Source organism: Ornithorhynchus anatinus, chromosome 18 (assembly GCF_004115215.2).
Source record: "Ornithorhynchus anatinus isolate Pmale09 chromosome 18, mOrnAna1.pri.v4, whole genome shotgun sequence".
Lineage (NCBI taxonomy): Eukaryota > Metazoa > Chordata > Mammalia > Monotremata > Ornithorhynchidae > Ornithorhynchus > Ornithorhynchus anatinus.
Window position 1 is genome coordinate 40948057 of NC_041745.1, and position 13699 is coordinate 40961755.

General features: G+C 70.7%; 1 protein-coding gene across 1 annotated transcript in view; it reads right to left on the bottom strand.

Moving 5' to 3' along the window:
• Positions 1 to 242: 242 nt before the first annotated feature.
• DNAJC6 (DnaJ heat shock protein family (Hsp40) member C6) overlaps positions 243 to 13699 on the bottom strand; it is a 33759-nt gene continuing 20302 nt past the window's right edge. Inside the window, 9 exon segments of the mRNA XM_029083383.1 lie at positions 243 to 3456; positions 6891 to 7067; positions 7925 to 8067; positions 8779 to 9045; positions 10465 to 10599; positions 11349 to 11498; positions 12125 to 12305; positions 12308 to 12585; positions 13444 to 13524. Of these exon segments, the coding sequence (XP_028939216.1) occupies positions 3355 to 3456; positions 6891 to 7067; positions 7925 to 8067; positions 8779 to 9045; positions 10465 to 10599; positions 11349 to 11498; positions 12125 to 12305; positions 12308 to 12585; positions 13444 to 13524 (1514 nt within the window). The 3' untranslated portion in view covers positions 243 to 3354.

Below are 13699 nucleotides of genomic sequence, written 5' to 3' on the forward strand. Positions count from 1 at the left end.
GTCTCCGTCCCCGTTTTAGGGGGATTAAGGCAGCCGGGGCCCGGAGAGGCGAAGCGACCGGCCCGAGGTCGCCCGGCCGACAGGCGGCCGAGCCGGGACCGGAACCCACGACCTCCGACTCCCCGGGCCCGGGCTCTCGCCGCTGCCTCTCCGCGACCGCCCGATGGCCGGCTCCCCTACGGGCAATGGGCTCCGAGGCTCCGCCCGAGCCGTCTCTCCACAAGCACGCGACGTACCTGAGGTTCAGATAAAGATTATTTGAGTCTTTTAATATGTCTTTTACAAATGTTTTAGACCGGTCACGTTCTGTCTAGAGCATGTTTACAAAAAGAGAAACACTATACATTACAAGAATTTCAGCGAAACCATCACCCCCGCTCAACAACAAGCTCTGTCGCTACCAGACACGTAGAAGGAAGGCCGGACGGCGCGGGTCTGGGGGGCCGGGTTTCGGGATGACGAGCCGGGGGTCCGACGGGCCCCCGACGCGTCGCAGAAACCGACTCGGGGGGGGGGGGGGCGGGGGGCGAACCCCAAACTCTCCCACTTAGGTGCGACGCTCTGCCGCCATCACGTGAGGTCTAACGGTGGCTTTTCGGTCGCGGACGTGAACGGACGATCCCGAACGCGACACGTAACTGAAAGGAGTGGTAGCTTTCCGGGTGGACGTTCCAACCCCCCGGGAGGGTCTTTTATTATATTAGGTGGGGTTCGCACAACATCTACAGCTGGGAATGGGAAAAACAAATCACCGGAACACGACCCACGTCCCACTTAGAAATAAGACAGGCACGTACTGCATCAAAACGTTATTTCGTGACATGTTAATAAATAACATCCAGTTGGTTATAGATACCTCGAACACTTTAAGCCCGAACAGAAATAAATAAACCGCCCCCCCCCCCAAAAAAACCACATTTTTCTGCCAATTTCACATTGTCAGTAAACGGTAATAAATAAGAGAGCAGTGCATCGACCGATTCAAAAAAAAAAAAAAAAGAGGTCTCTACGGAACACAACGCATTTCTCACATGCCGCTTTTCCGATAAAGGTGGCCACTAGGGAACTGGAAAGGGGATATAAACCGCAACGACTGTCTTTAAAGACGCCGACTTGAGAGAGATTTTCACAACACCAGGGCAGGGGCCCGCCCTTCGGGGGCAAGGAGGGCGTCCCGGCTATCTCCGCACGGACCGGCCCCGTCGGGAGTCGCGGACGGGCGGGGGACCCGGGCCCATCGCGCCGGCCAAGCCGGCGGCAGACGACCCTCCGGGACGGGGAAACGGCTGGAGCGCCGCACCGGAACCGAAGGTTCCCGGTCGGGGGAGGAGGGCGGTCGACGCGGTTTGGGTTGGCGGGCGTGGGCGCGTACACGCGGGAGGGCTTCCTCTCACGACTCCCTAACTCACTGCCGGTGCTTGGCGCTCCCCGCTCTTTCACGCTCACGACCCTGGACGGAGTCACTCAGAGGCCTCCGACGACGGCTCTCTCTCTTCCCTCGGTTCGATTCCCGAATTGGAACCCCGGTTCCCTTTTCAGCATCCACGCTGTAGCTTTGTGGGCCCCATCACGAGCCCCTCGCTCCATCTCTCTCTCTCTCTCACCTCCCCCCCCCGCCCCCGCACTAGTAAATCTGAATCGTGGTTCCCTTTTCAGCAAAGCACCACCAAGCGACCACACTGTAGTCCCGTGGGCCCGATCGCAATCCCCTCGCTCCATTTCTCTCTCTCCCTCACGCACACACACACCCCCCCCAGCCCCTACCAGTGAATCTGAATCCCGCAAAGTGCCACAGGGTGACCACGCTGTAGTTCTGTGGACCCTATCGCAATCCCCTCGCTCCATTCCTCTCTCTCTCTCTCTCTCACACACACACACACACACACTCCACCCCCACTAATGAATCTGAATCCCGGTTCCCTTTTCAGCAAAGCGCCACAGAGTGAGCCCGCTGTAGTTCCGTGGGCCCGATCACAATCCCCTCGGTCCATTTCTCTCTCTCCCTCTCCCCCCACCTCTCTCTCACGCACACACCCCCAGCCCCTACCAGGGAATCTGAATCCCGCAAAGTGCCACAGAGTGACCACGCCGCAGCTCCGTGGGCCCGATCGCAATCCCCTCGCTCCACTTCTCTCTCTCGCACACACGCGCGCACCCACTAGTGAATCTGAATCCCGGTCCCCTTTTCAGCAAAGGGCCACAGAGTGATCACGCTGTAGCTCCGTGGGCCCGGTCACAACCCCCTCACTCCGTTTCTCTCCCTCTCACGCCGCCCCCACCCCCCGACCGGTGAACTGAAATCCCGGCTTCCCTTTTCCAAGCGCCACGGAGGGAGCGCGCCGAAGCTCCGTGACCCGATCGCGCTGCCCCTGGCTCCGTCTTTCCCACCGTCGCTCCGGAGGGGCTTCGGACGCCCTAGGCGGAGCCCGCCGCGACCAGCCGACGGGAAGGGCCCTCTGGCCGGAGGGACGAAGAATCCGAACCCCGGGGGGTGGGCCCGGAGCTGCCGTCCCGCTCGGGGCCGGGGAAGGTCACGGAGCGGGCTCCCGTTCGGCCTCGGCCCCGGGGCGGGGCCGGGGACGGTCGGCCCCGGACCTCGCTGGCGGCCCCTCGCTGCTCGAGCCGGCGCGCTCGCTGGTTTTCGGCTTTTCCGGGTTACCCAGAGCGACAAACACGGGATGGTCGCCTTCCGCCGATTTTCCACCCTCAGAGGCTGCTCCGCTTCGCCCGAAAAAATAACAACCGGCACTCCGACGAGGGCGGTAGCGAGCCTCCGACGGAATCGCTCCGCGGCTCCGGTCCCTCCGGCGTGTCGGAACACCGGGGGGGGAAGGGCGGCTGGTCGGGGAGACCTAAAAAAAACACACCGTTCACCCTAAAAACCACCCGCGTCCTGGGTCCCGTTTCTCTCCGTCACTCTTCTCCATTTTCACGCAACAGCGGAAAATCGCTGCCCACCTCCGCCGGGACCGAAAGGGGTGGGTCACCTTCGTGGAGACCGAAGCTTCCTTCCCTCCGGGTGACAGACACCCGCCAGGAGATGGACAGAAGGGAGTTTCCAAAGCGGTGTCCCGGAATCTGGCTGCGCGACAGGGTCACGGGGCGGGAGTTCCCACGACACTTCGGAAACGTCCCGGGGGGGGGCGGGGGGGGGGGGGGGGGAGCGGGAGACACCCCGACGGACGTCCCCGGTCTCCGTCCGTGAGGAATTTCACTCGAGGGTGGTCGGCTCTCCCGTTGAGAGCCGGAAACGTCGTACCGGGATTTGGGTTTCGTTGGTGAAAATCTCAGAAGCGTGGACGAGGGCAACGCGCGTCAGCACGGGTCCGCGGCGGAGACGGAAAGTCGGGGAGGTCAGTACAGGGGCTTTTGGCCTTGATTTTCAAATTCTGACCAGGCGTCATTTAGCTCCATGAAAATCATCTTTGCGTACTGTTCGTAAGGCTGACCGGTAGCCTAAAGGGGGGAGGGAAAAAAAAGAAGATACGCTTTAAACGCCCGGTTCGGAATCCGATCTCAAAGCGAAGGTAATCACCCCAAACGGAGAGCCCGGAATTTCGAGAGAGAGAAGACGAATCGCTGAACGACGCTGAAGATAACGGTGGCGTTTCTTAGGTGCTTATTACGTTTCAGGTCTTGTTCTAAGCACTGGGGTAGGCGCGGGTCAGTCGGGTCGGACCCGGTCCCCGCCCCACGTGGGGCCCCGCGGTCTTAATCGCCATTTTACAGATGAGGGAACTGAGGCATAGCAATAATAATAATGACGACGACGGTGGTATCCGTGAAGCGCTTGACTGTGTGCGGGGCACTGTTCTAAGCGCCGGGGGGAGACAAGGTGAACAGGCTGTCCCACGTGGGGCTCGCGGTTTTTAATCCCCGTTCTCCAGGCGAGGTAACCGAGGCACAGAGAAGCGAAGTGACTTGCCCACGGTCACCCGGCTGACGAGCGGCGGAGCCGGCATTCGGACCCACGACCTCCGACTCCCAGGCCCGCAGTAAGACAAGCGACTCTGCCCAAGGTCGCAGAGCGAGACAAGCGGGATCCGCTAAGCGCTGACTCTGCGCGAGGCACGGTTCTAAGCAGTGGGGTGGGTGCCGGTCAATTAGGCTGGACACGGTCCCCGTCCCGCACGGGGCTCCCGGAGGGAGATCGGGCATTCGCTCGTTCATTCAGCAGTATTTACGGCGCGCTCACTCGGTGCGGAGCACTGTACCGAGCGCTCGGAACGGACAGATCGGTAACAGATGGAGACGGGCCCCGCCCCCCGACGGGCTCGCGGTCCGATCGGGGGGGGGGACGGACAGACGGGAGCGAATAGAATCAAGGCACCGAATCCCCGTTTTACAGATGGGGTGACTGACGCCCAGAGAAGTGAAGCGACCCGCCCGAGGTCACGCAGCAGGCGAGCGGCGGTCCCGGGACCCGAACCCGGGTCCTTCCGCCGCCCAGCCGGGCCCGCCTCCCCGAACCGGGAGGGGAGGGTAAATCTCCTCTCCCTGGCGCCGAGGTCGGTCGGCCTGTCGAGTGCGAAGACGCCGCCGCGGCGGTGAGATTTCTTCCGCGTGGGAGGGTGGCGGGAGGACGGTTCCCCCGGCGCGCCGGTGCCCACGTCGGCGCGGCAGGCCGGGGCCCGTTTCCCCGTCCGCCGCCCGGCGGGGGGAGCGGGGCGTCCCCGGGGTGGAGCCGCCCGATTCGGCCACGGCGCGCCCGGGACGCCGCGACGCCTCGGGGGACGGCGAGGAGAGCCTTCCCGAGGCGATCCGTCCCACGGTCGGTCGGTCCGTCGGAAGCGCCTACTGCGGGCGCGGCACCGTGCTCTGCGCTCGGAAGGGTACGACACGGCAGGGAAGCGGCGTGGGTCTAGCGGAGAGGGCGGGGGCTCTGCCAACCGCCCGCTGCGCGTCCTCGGGCAAGCCGCTTGGCCTCCCTGGGCCTCGGTCCCCTCGACGGTGAGATGGGGATTGCACACCCGATCTCCCTCCGGCTCGGCCCGCGAGCCCCGCGAGGGACCGGAACTGGGTCCGACCTGATCTGTATCCACCCAAATGCTTAGAACAGTGTTTGACACCTAGCAGGCACTTAACAGACACCATAAAAAAAGAAAAAAATCCAACAGAGTGGGCAGGCACATTCCCCATCCCCAAGCTTCCGTCTAGACGGGGCGGGGGGTTGGACGTCACTCCAAACCGCTCATTTATAAGCCTGTACGTGAACGTCGGGGGGGGGCCGGGGGGGGGGGGGCCGGGGGGGACGAAGGCCGACGTCTAAAATCAAACGATCCCAGCTCTTCCCCCCGTCAGCTGTCATTTCACTTCCCTGCGCCTCGGTCCCCTCATCTGCAAAACGGGGATGAAGCCTGTGAGCCTCACGCGGGACAACCTGACGACCTCGCATCCCCCCCAGCGCTCGGAACGGTGCCCCGCGCGTAGTAGGCGCTTAACAAATGCCAACGCTATGATTATCATGATTATCACTCTTATCACCATCGCCAGAACGAAGCGAGCTCAAACCCTGCCGGTTCAAGGGAAGAAGGCAAGACAATCCCTGGTCTCCCGAGACCGTTACACGCAAGGGAAGCGGCGCGGCCTAGCGGCGAGAGCCCGGGCCGGGGAGTCAGAGGTCGTGGGTTCCAATCCCGCCTCCGCCGCTTGTCTGCCGCGTGACCTTGGCCGAGTCGCTTCACTTCTCTGGGCCTCGGTCCCCTCCCCTGTAAAACGGGGACTTGGACCGCGAGCCCCACGTGGGACCGCCCGACTACCTCGTATCTACCCCGGGGCTCGGAACGGTGCTCGGCACACAGGGAAGCGGCGCGGCTCAGCGGGGAGAGCCCCGGCTTGGGAGTCGGAGGTCATGGGCTCGAATCCCAGCTCCGCCACCCGTCAGCTGTGCGACCGTGGGCAAGTCACTGAACCTCCCTGTCCCTCAGTGACCTCGTCCGCAAAACGGGCATTAACCGTGAGCCCCGCGCGGGACGTCCCGATTACCCCGTCCCTACCCCGGCGCTCGGAACGGTGCTCTGCCCATAGTAAGCGCTTAACGAATGCCAACGTTATTATGATGCCGCCGCTGATTATCATCATTATAGTTGAGCGCCTGACCCAATACCATCGTTATTAGATCGTACTCTTCCGAGTGCTCAGTACGGGGCTCTGCACGTAGCGGGCGCTCAATCAGTACGATCGACAGATCGACCGGGAGCAGTTCTGTAGCCTCTTCCGGAGAAGGAGCGCGGGGCCTGACCGGAAACGGCCCGGAGCCCGGCGGTCGGGGGATCCGGGTTCCGATCCCGGCCCCGCCACCCGCCCGCTCCTGCCACCTCGGGCCGGTCACAAGTTCTCCGGGCCTCGGTCCCCTCGGCCGTAAAACGGAGACCGGACACCCGTCCTCCCCGTCCTTCGGACCTGGACCCGCGTGCCCGACGCGATCCCCCCGTGTCTACCCCGGCGCTGGCCGCGGCGCCCGGTACACGGCGAGCACAAAATCCACCCCACGGTGAACGAACAGTAAATACATCGGTTAGCCCCAGGGAGTGAATGCGACCTCTCTTTCTTACGGTATTTGGGAAGCACTCACTACGCGCCAAGCGCCGGGGCGGATACCGGCCAATCAGGTCGGACGCGGTCCCCGTCCCGAGTGGGGCTCACGGTCTTAATCGCCACTTTACAGAATCGAGGGGAGCAGAGGAGTGAAACGACTCGCCCGAGATCCCGGGGCAGACGGGCGGCGGGGCGGGGGTCAGAACCCGGGTCCCTCGGACGCCCCGCTCGGTACGGTGCCCCGCCCACGGCAAGCGCTCGGCACCACCGAACGACCGACTGAATCGGACCACGCCGCTTCTCGGACCGGCGGGCGGGGGGGGCCGCGCGTCTCGCTCGCGGCCGGGCCTCACCTTGTCCGGGTGCACCACCAGCACGGCCCTCCTGTAGACCTTCTTCACCTGCTCCGGGGTGACCAGATCGGCCATCCCCACGGGCTTCCATCTGGTCTCCCCGGCCCACAGCGCCGTGTGCACGGTGGACAGCAGGGCCCTGATGTTCCGCTCCTTCCCTTCGATCCACTCCAGGATCTGCAGACCCCAGAACGGGCGGCGTGAGGCGAGGGCCCCCGGGGGCCCCCCGGAGCTCGGGAGACGGGGCCGGCCCGACCCCTCCCGGTCCCGGGACGAGCCTCCCCAAGGGTCCCGACTCCCGACTCCCGCCCGACCCCGTGACCGAGGCCGGCCCCTCCCGCGCCCCGATTCTTCTCACTCATCCCGTACGGAGCGCTCGGGGCGGGGGGGGGGGGGGGTAGGCTATACGGCGCTCCGCACGCAGTAGGCGCTCAGTAAACGCTCCCGGATGAGCACGACACAACGACGACGGACGCATTCCCCGCCCACGGCGAGCTTACGGCCCAGAGGGGGAGGCGCCCGTTAACAGAAATGACTAAATCACGGACGCGGCCCCAAGCGCCCTGAGGCCAGGAGGGCGGGGGGACGGACGAAGTCATTCACTCGATACGCGTTCACCGGGCACCGTACCGAGCGCTTCGGAGAGCGCGGTATAACGGCAGACGTACTCCCCGCCCACAGCCAGCTCGCGGCGTACGGGGGAAGACGGACGTGAATGGAAACGAATGAATGACAGGCAGGGACGTCGGCGCCGCGCGGCCGGGAAGCGGGGGGGAACGAATAAAGGGAGCGCGTCGGGGTGAAGCCGGCGGGGTGGGAGAGGAGGGGGGGGGGGGGGGGCTCAGTCAGGGAAGGCCTCTTGGAGGAGACGGGCCTGCGAAAACGGGGGAGAGCCATCGTCCGCCGGAGGCGAGGAGGGAGGGCGTCGCGGAGATCCCACGTTGGTTACGGCTTCCTCCGCTCGCTTCTGGTCCCTCCCCATTCGCAGGTGCACGGCGAGGGGACCCCCGCCCCCCGCGCGGACCCTCGCCCACCTTCAGCTTCTCGGGGTCCATCTCCTTGGCCATCTCCTCCTTCCTCATCTCGGCGATGGTCCTGGGCCCCTTCCTGTCTCTGTGAGCGTTGAAGCCCTGGCCCGACAGCAGGTCTTCGAAGTCGGCCGCTCTGGACCTTCCCTCTTTAGAAGGGACGCGAGGAGAACAGTAACGACTGTAACGCCGGCCGCGGCGTCCGTCCAACGCTCACCGGGCGCGAGGCACCGGACCTCCGTCTGGTATCTATCGAGCGCTCGCTACGCGCGGGGCGCCGTGCCGAGCGCCTGGAACGTACGGATCGGTACCGGACGGAGACGGTCCCCGCCCTTCCACGGGCGCACGGTCCACGCCGGGGGTGGGCGTGAGCAAATCGGGGTGAAGGCGTTCCTCGTCCCACGTGGGGCTCGCAGTCGTCACCCCCGTCTTACGGGATTCCCCGCTCTTCTACCCCACCCTCCCACCCGCGGCCCCCACCGGGCGCGCGCGGCCCCCAGAACACGTGCACGCGTATCCCCGGCCCCCCCCCCCCCCGGAGCCCCCACCGTGCACGTGCACGACCCCCAAGACACCCACACGTCCTTCCCGCCCCCCCCCCCCCCCGCCGCGCACGCGTATCGACACCCGCCCGCACATCCCCCGAAACACACAAACGCACGCTCTTCCGACCTCCCGCCTGCCACCCCCACCACGCGTGGACACCGCCGCCCGGCCACACGACCCTCCCCCGCCCCCAACGCGCGCACACTCACACACGACACGCACACGCACACACGCCCCCCCCCCCCCGCCAAAATCCACCGACGCCTTCCAGACCGTCCCGCCGCGGCAGTCGAGCGCCCCGGGGACCGGCTCACCCAAACCGGCCCCTCCCTTCCCTCGGTCACCGGGGCCGCCGGGTGCGGCGGAGAAGCTGACGTTGTAGTTGGGCCGGTTCCGGGGCGAGGGGCGAGGCGCGCCGGGCCGCGGTCCGGGCGGGGCCCGCGGCCGGGGGTAGCCGGTCCCCGGTCGCCACCCGCCGCCCGTCGGCTGGGGCGAGGGCTTCTGGGGAGAGCTGGCCGGGGGGAAGCCCCCTCCCAGCCCCGTGGGCGTGGCGGGCTTGCCGGCGGACGACGACGAGCTCCCTGCGGGACAAGAGGGAGACGTCGGCGACCCCGGGCCGGGAGGCCCCGGGGCTCCGCGGGAAGTCCCGCCGCCCTCCCCCGGCCCCGAGCCCCCCGGCGGGAACGGCCCCCCGGGCGGAGAAGGGTTCCGGAGGGGCGGGGCGGCCCGCCGGGGAGGGCCGGGGGGACCGGGCGCCGGGAGGCCTCCCCGGGAGGCCTGCCCCTTCCTCGGGTGTGAAATGGGGACGGGGCACCTCCTCTCCCCGTCTCTCAGGTCGTCAGGTCCGGGCGAGATACGGACCGCGACTAACCCGATCGAATCCCAGGGCTCGGCACAGGGCCGGCGAGTGGCATCCGCTGAACGGGCGCCGCCCCCCCCCCCCCCCGCCCCCGGCCGTCGTTCCGGAAGGCGAGCCCATCGCAACGCCGGGTAGCATCCGCGCGGTCCGCGCGGTCCCGGAGACCCTGGGGTCCCCTGGGGCGCGGAGGCTCCCCGCGGGGCGAGGGCCCCTCCGGCTCCACGCCGTGCTTACCCGAGCTGCCACTCGGGTATACGTCGCGGGGGAAACACCCGGGCTGCTACTTCCGAACCGGCCCCACCCCGGCCGGCGTGGACCGTCGGGGCTTCCGGCGCCTCCGGCCGAGGCGGCCCACGGCGAGGAGGGGGCGAGGAACGCGCGACCCCCCGCCGCCCGGCCGGCCCGGACCCTCGGCCGCCCCGGGGAGGCGACCGTCCGCGCGGCGGCCCCGAAACGTCTCGCGCGGCCCCGGCTCCCCGGGAACCTCCGCCGGCCGCCCGGCCGCCCCCGTATCGACCGAAGACCCCCCGCCGTCGGCTTCGAGGCCCCCGCCTGCCTCGCCCCGCCGCAACCCAACCCGCGCACCTCGCTCTCCCGCCGCGCCGCCCGCCTTCTCGCCGCCGCCGCCTTGCCCGCGTCCCGCCCCCGGCCCGGAACGCCCTCCCTTCTCACGCGTACGCCGGACGGTGACCCTGGCCCGCTTCGAAGCCCCGCTGACGGCCCACCGCCTCCAGGAGGCCTTCCCCGACTAAGCCCTCTCTCCCCCTTCTCTCGCTCCCCTCCGCGTCGCCCCGGCTCGCTCCCTTCACTCGCCCCCGCTCCCGGCCCCGGGGCCGTACCTGCCCGCGTCCGCGTTTCGTTCGTCTCTATCGATATCCGTCTCCCTCCCCGCGGCCGCCCTTCCGCCGTACTTGCCCGAGCCCCCCGGCCGCCGCTCCGCACGCGGCGGGCGCTCGACGGATGCGACCGGACGGCGGGCGGGCGAACCGACGTCCGCGTTTCCTCGGCCCCGCCTGAGATCCCCGAGGGCCCCGCGCCGGGTCCCGGAAGGCCCGGGGACGGGTCCCCGGAGGACCCCGACCCCGGTCCCGGGGCCACCCCGGGCCCCGGACCCCGTTCACCCCCGGCGCCGTCCGGTCACCTGCCAGGTTGGCCCCGAGGGCCCCCAGGTCGGCGAAGGGGTCCGACGTCTGCGGTTTGGACCGGTGGGTCGGGGTGCCGTGTACGGAGCCGGTGGGGCTCGTGGCAGCTGACCCGCTGCCCGTCCCGAAACCGCCTGGGCGGGAAGAAGGAACCCGGGGTCGACGCGGGCGGGCGGCCGGGCCGCCGGGCCGCCGCGCCGGCGCCGACGACCCCGCGGGGCCCGGCGGGGAGCGCCCGGGCCCGGGCGAGAGGGACCCGGGCCCCGACACCGGCCCGGCCCGCGCCGGGTGGCCTCGGACGGACCCCTCGCCCTCCGGGATCCCGTCGGACCCCCCGGCCGCCCGCCCGCCCGTCGCCCCCGGCGGTCCGCCCCGTCTCGGGGTCCCCCGGGGAGGGGCGGCCGGGGCGCCCACCCGGTCTGCCGGGCCACTCCCGACCCGCGGAGACGGCGGGCCGGACGGAGGCTGCCGGGGAGAGCCGCGGGGCGGGCCGTCCGTCACCCGCCTCCCCTTCCGCCGCGCGGGGACGCCGGTGACGCCGGGGGGGACCGGGGCCGGGGGCCGGCGGATCCCGGAGGGCTTCCCCGCTCCCGCACCCCCCCCCCCCGCCCCCCCGGGCGTACCTCGCCCGAGTGCCCCCCTCCCCCTCCCACAGCGGACGCTCTCTCCGAGGGCCCGGACCGGGGCCCCCGACTCTCCCGGGCGCTCGGCACGGCGCCCTGCATACGGCGGGGACTCGGTAAATCCCAAGGAGGGATTTCTTAACGGCGGGCTTCCCGACGTCCGGCCCCAGAGAGGATCGGCTACCGATCTCTGACAGGGGCGGATGCCCCGGGGCGGGGGGAGAAGAGAGGTCGGGAGGGAGGAGCGGCTCGCCGCTTACCCAGGTCGAAGGGGTCGCCGCGGACCGTCGGCGAGGGACTCCCGATCGCCTGAAGGAAAGGGTCGCCGGTGGCATCGGGAGGCCCCAGGAAGGAGCCCAGCAAGTCTGGCCCCGGGGGCTCGGGATCCCCGAACGGGTCGAAGGGAGCGGCTGCGGAGGGGCGGAAGCGGGTCGGCGGCGTCGGGACGCGACCGCCCTCCCCCACCCCCACCCCCCCCCGGCGACTCCTCCCCGGACGGGCCACACCCCCCCCCCCCCCCCCCCGGGCCGGTCGGGGACGGGGGTCCGGACCGAGGCACGCGCACGGGGACACGCGCGTCCGCAGGGGAGAGGGGCGGAGCCCCGCGGGACCTGGGCCGGGAGGGAAACGCGCGGTCCGGCCGCCGAGGAGCGCCGAGAAACCTCACGGTCCGGAGGAGAGGGCACGGGAGCCGCCCGCCGCGGGACCTCGGGCCGGTCACTTAGCCTCTCCGCGGCTCTTCCTCCCCGAAACGGGGGTTCCCTCCCCCGACTGGACCGTCGACCCCGCGCGGGACGGGGGCCCCGTCCGGCCCGATCATCCCGTACGCTCCCCGGCGCGCGGTACGGCGCCCGGCGCGAGGCAAGCGCTTAACGAACACCGCGGTCGTCGTTCTCCGACTCCCGCGGTCTCCGGGGCGCCTTCCCGGTCCCACCGGCTCACGTCCCCCCCGCCAACCGGGGCCGGGGGAGGCGGCGCGGCGCGGCGGACGGAGCGGGGACCCGGCGGCCGCGAGGTCACGGGTTCCCATCCTTACCTTCTGCCGCCCGGGGGGACGGGGTCGAGGAGGCCGCCGAGCGCCGCGGGGTGGAGCGGGCCGAGGCGGAGCCGCCGGCCCGGAACACGTCGTCCGCGGCCGGCCGCCCCCCGGGGCCGCCCGCCCGGGCCGCGCCGCCCCCGAACAGGTCGCGCAGCAGGGCCGAGTCGGTCGGGGGGCGGCGGGGGCCGGGCCGGGGAAGCCCTTGCTCACGGGGCTCCCGGCGAGTCCCAGGAGGTCGACCTCCTCGGGCGGGGGCGGGGGCGGGGGCGGGGCGGGGGCGGGGGGCTCCCGCGGCCTCTCGCCGCGCCCGGGGGTCCCGCGGGGCCGGTCGGCGCCGGCGTCGCTGCGCCGGCCGGACAGCGACAGGAGCTCGTCGTCGGACTGCTCGCTCTCCTGGTGCACGAGGGCCTCCCGCTCCTCCGAGCCCGAGCGGCCGCCCGTCTTGTCGGCTCTCTGGTCTGGGGGGGCGGGGGGGGGGGGGGGGAGGGGGCCCGGGCACGCGGTGAGGGCCGGGCCCGGGGCGGACCGGGCGGGGGACCCCGGGCCGCCCGGGGACCGGCGGGCGGCGGGGGGACGGCCGGGCGCGGGGCGGCCGGGCCGCGGGCCGCCGTCCCCTCCTCTGTGAAACGGGGGGGTGGGACGCCGGCCCTCCCTCCCTCCCTCCCTCCCTCCCCGTTCCTTGGACCCCGGCCCCCACGATAACGGCGGCGACGACGATAACGTCCGCCGTCCGAGCCGCTCGTCCCGCGCCGGGCCCCGTCCCGAGCGCCGGGGTAGACGAGGCGAGTCGGGGGGTCCCACCCGGGGCCCGCGGTCTCCGACCCCGTCCTCCGGAGGCGGCCGCCGAGGCCCGGAGGAGCTGAGCGGCCGGCCCCGGGTCACGCGGCCGACGGGCGGCGGAGCCGGGAGTCGGGACCCCCCCCCGGGGGCCGGGGCCCGGGGAGCCGAAGGGCCCGGGCTCCGATCCCGGCCCCGCCGCCGGTCCGCCGCGCGCGCCCGGGCGGGTCGCCCCGCTCCTCCGGGGCCGCGGTCGCCCCGCCCGGAAAACGGGGACGGGCGCCGAGTCCGACCCGACGATCCCGCGCCCGCCCCGGCGCTCGGAACGGTGACCGGCGCCCAGCGGGCGCCGAACGGACGCCACGGGCGGCGGCGGCGGATCTCGCCGCGGGCGCTCACCCGACACCGCCGTCGCGCCGCCCCGCCCGGCCGCGTGGCGGGGAGGCGGAGCGGGGGGAGCCGGCGGAGACGGGGCGGAGGCTCGGGCGCGGCGCCGCCCGAGCGCTACCGAGGCGTCGGAAAGGGGCGCCGGGGAGTACCTCGCCGACTGAGAGAGGAGAAGAAGGCTCCCCGCCCGGCGGTCCCGAGGTCGTCCCGAGAGACGTCGGCCGACGCCCTGCCTGCGACACGGGGGTCGGGGCGAGCCCGTCGACGCCGGGACAGGGCCGCCGGGATCCCGCTCCACGGGCCCCGCGGGGACGACGGGGGCGGCGCGTCCCGACGGTCGGCGGGGAAGGGGCGCCTCCCGCCGCCGGTCGTCCGCGTGGGGGGCGGCGAGGGTCCGGAGCGCGGGCG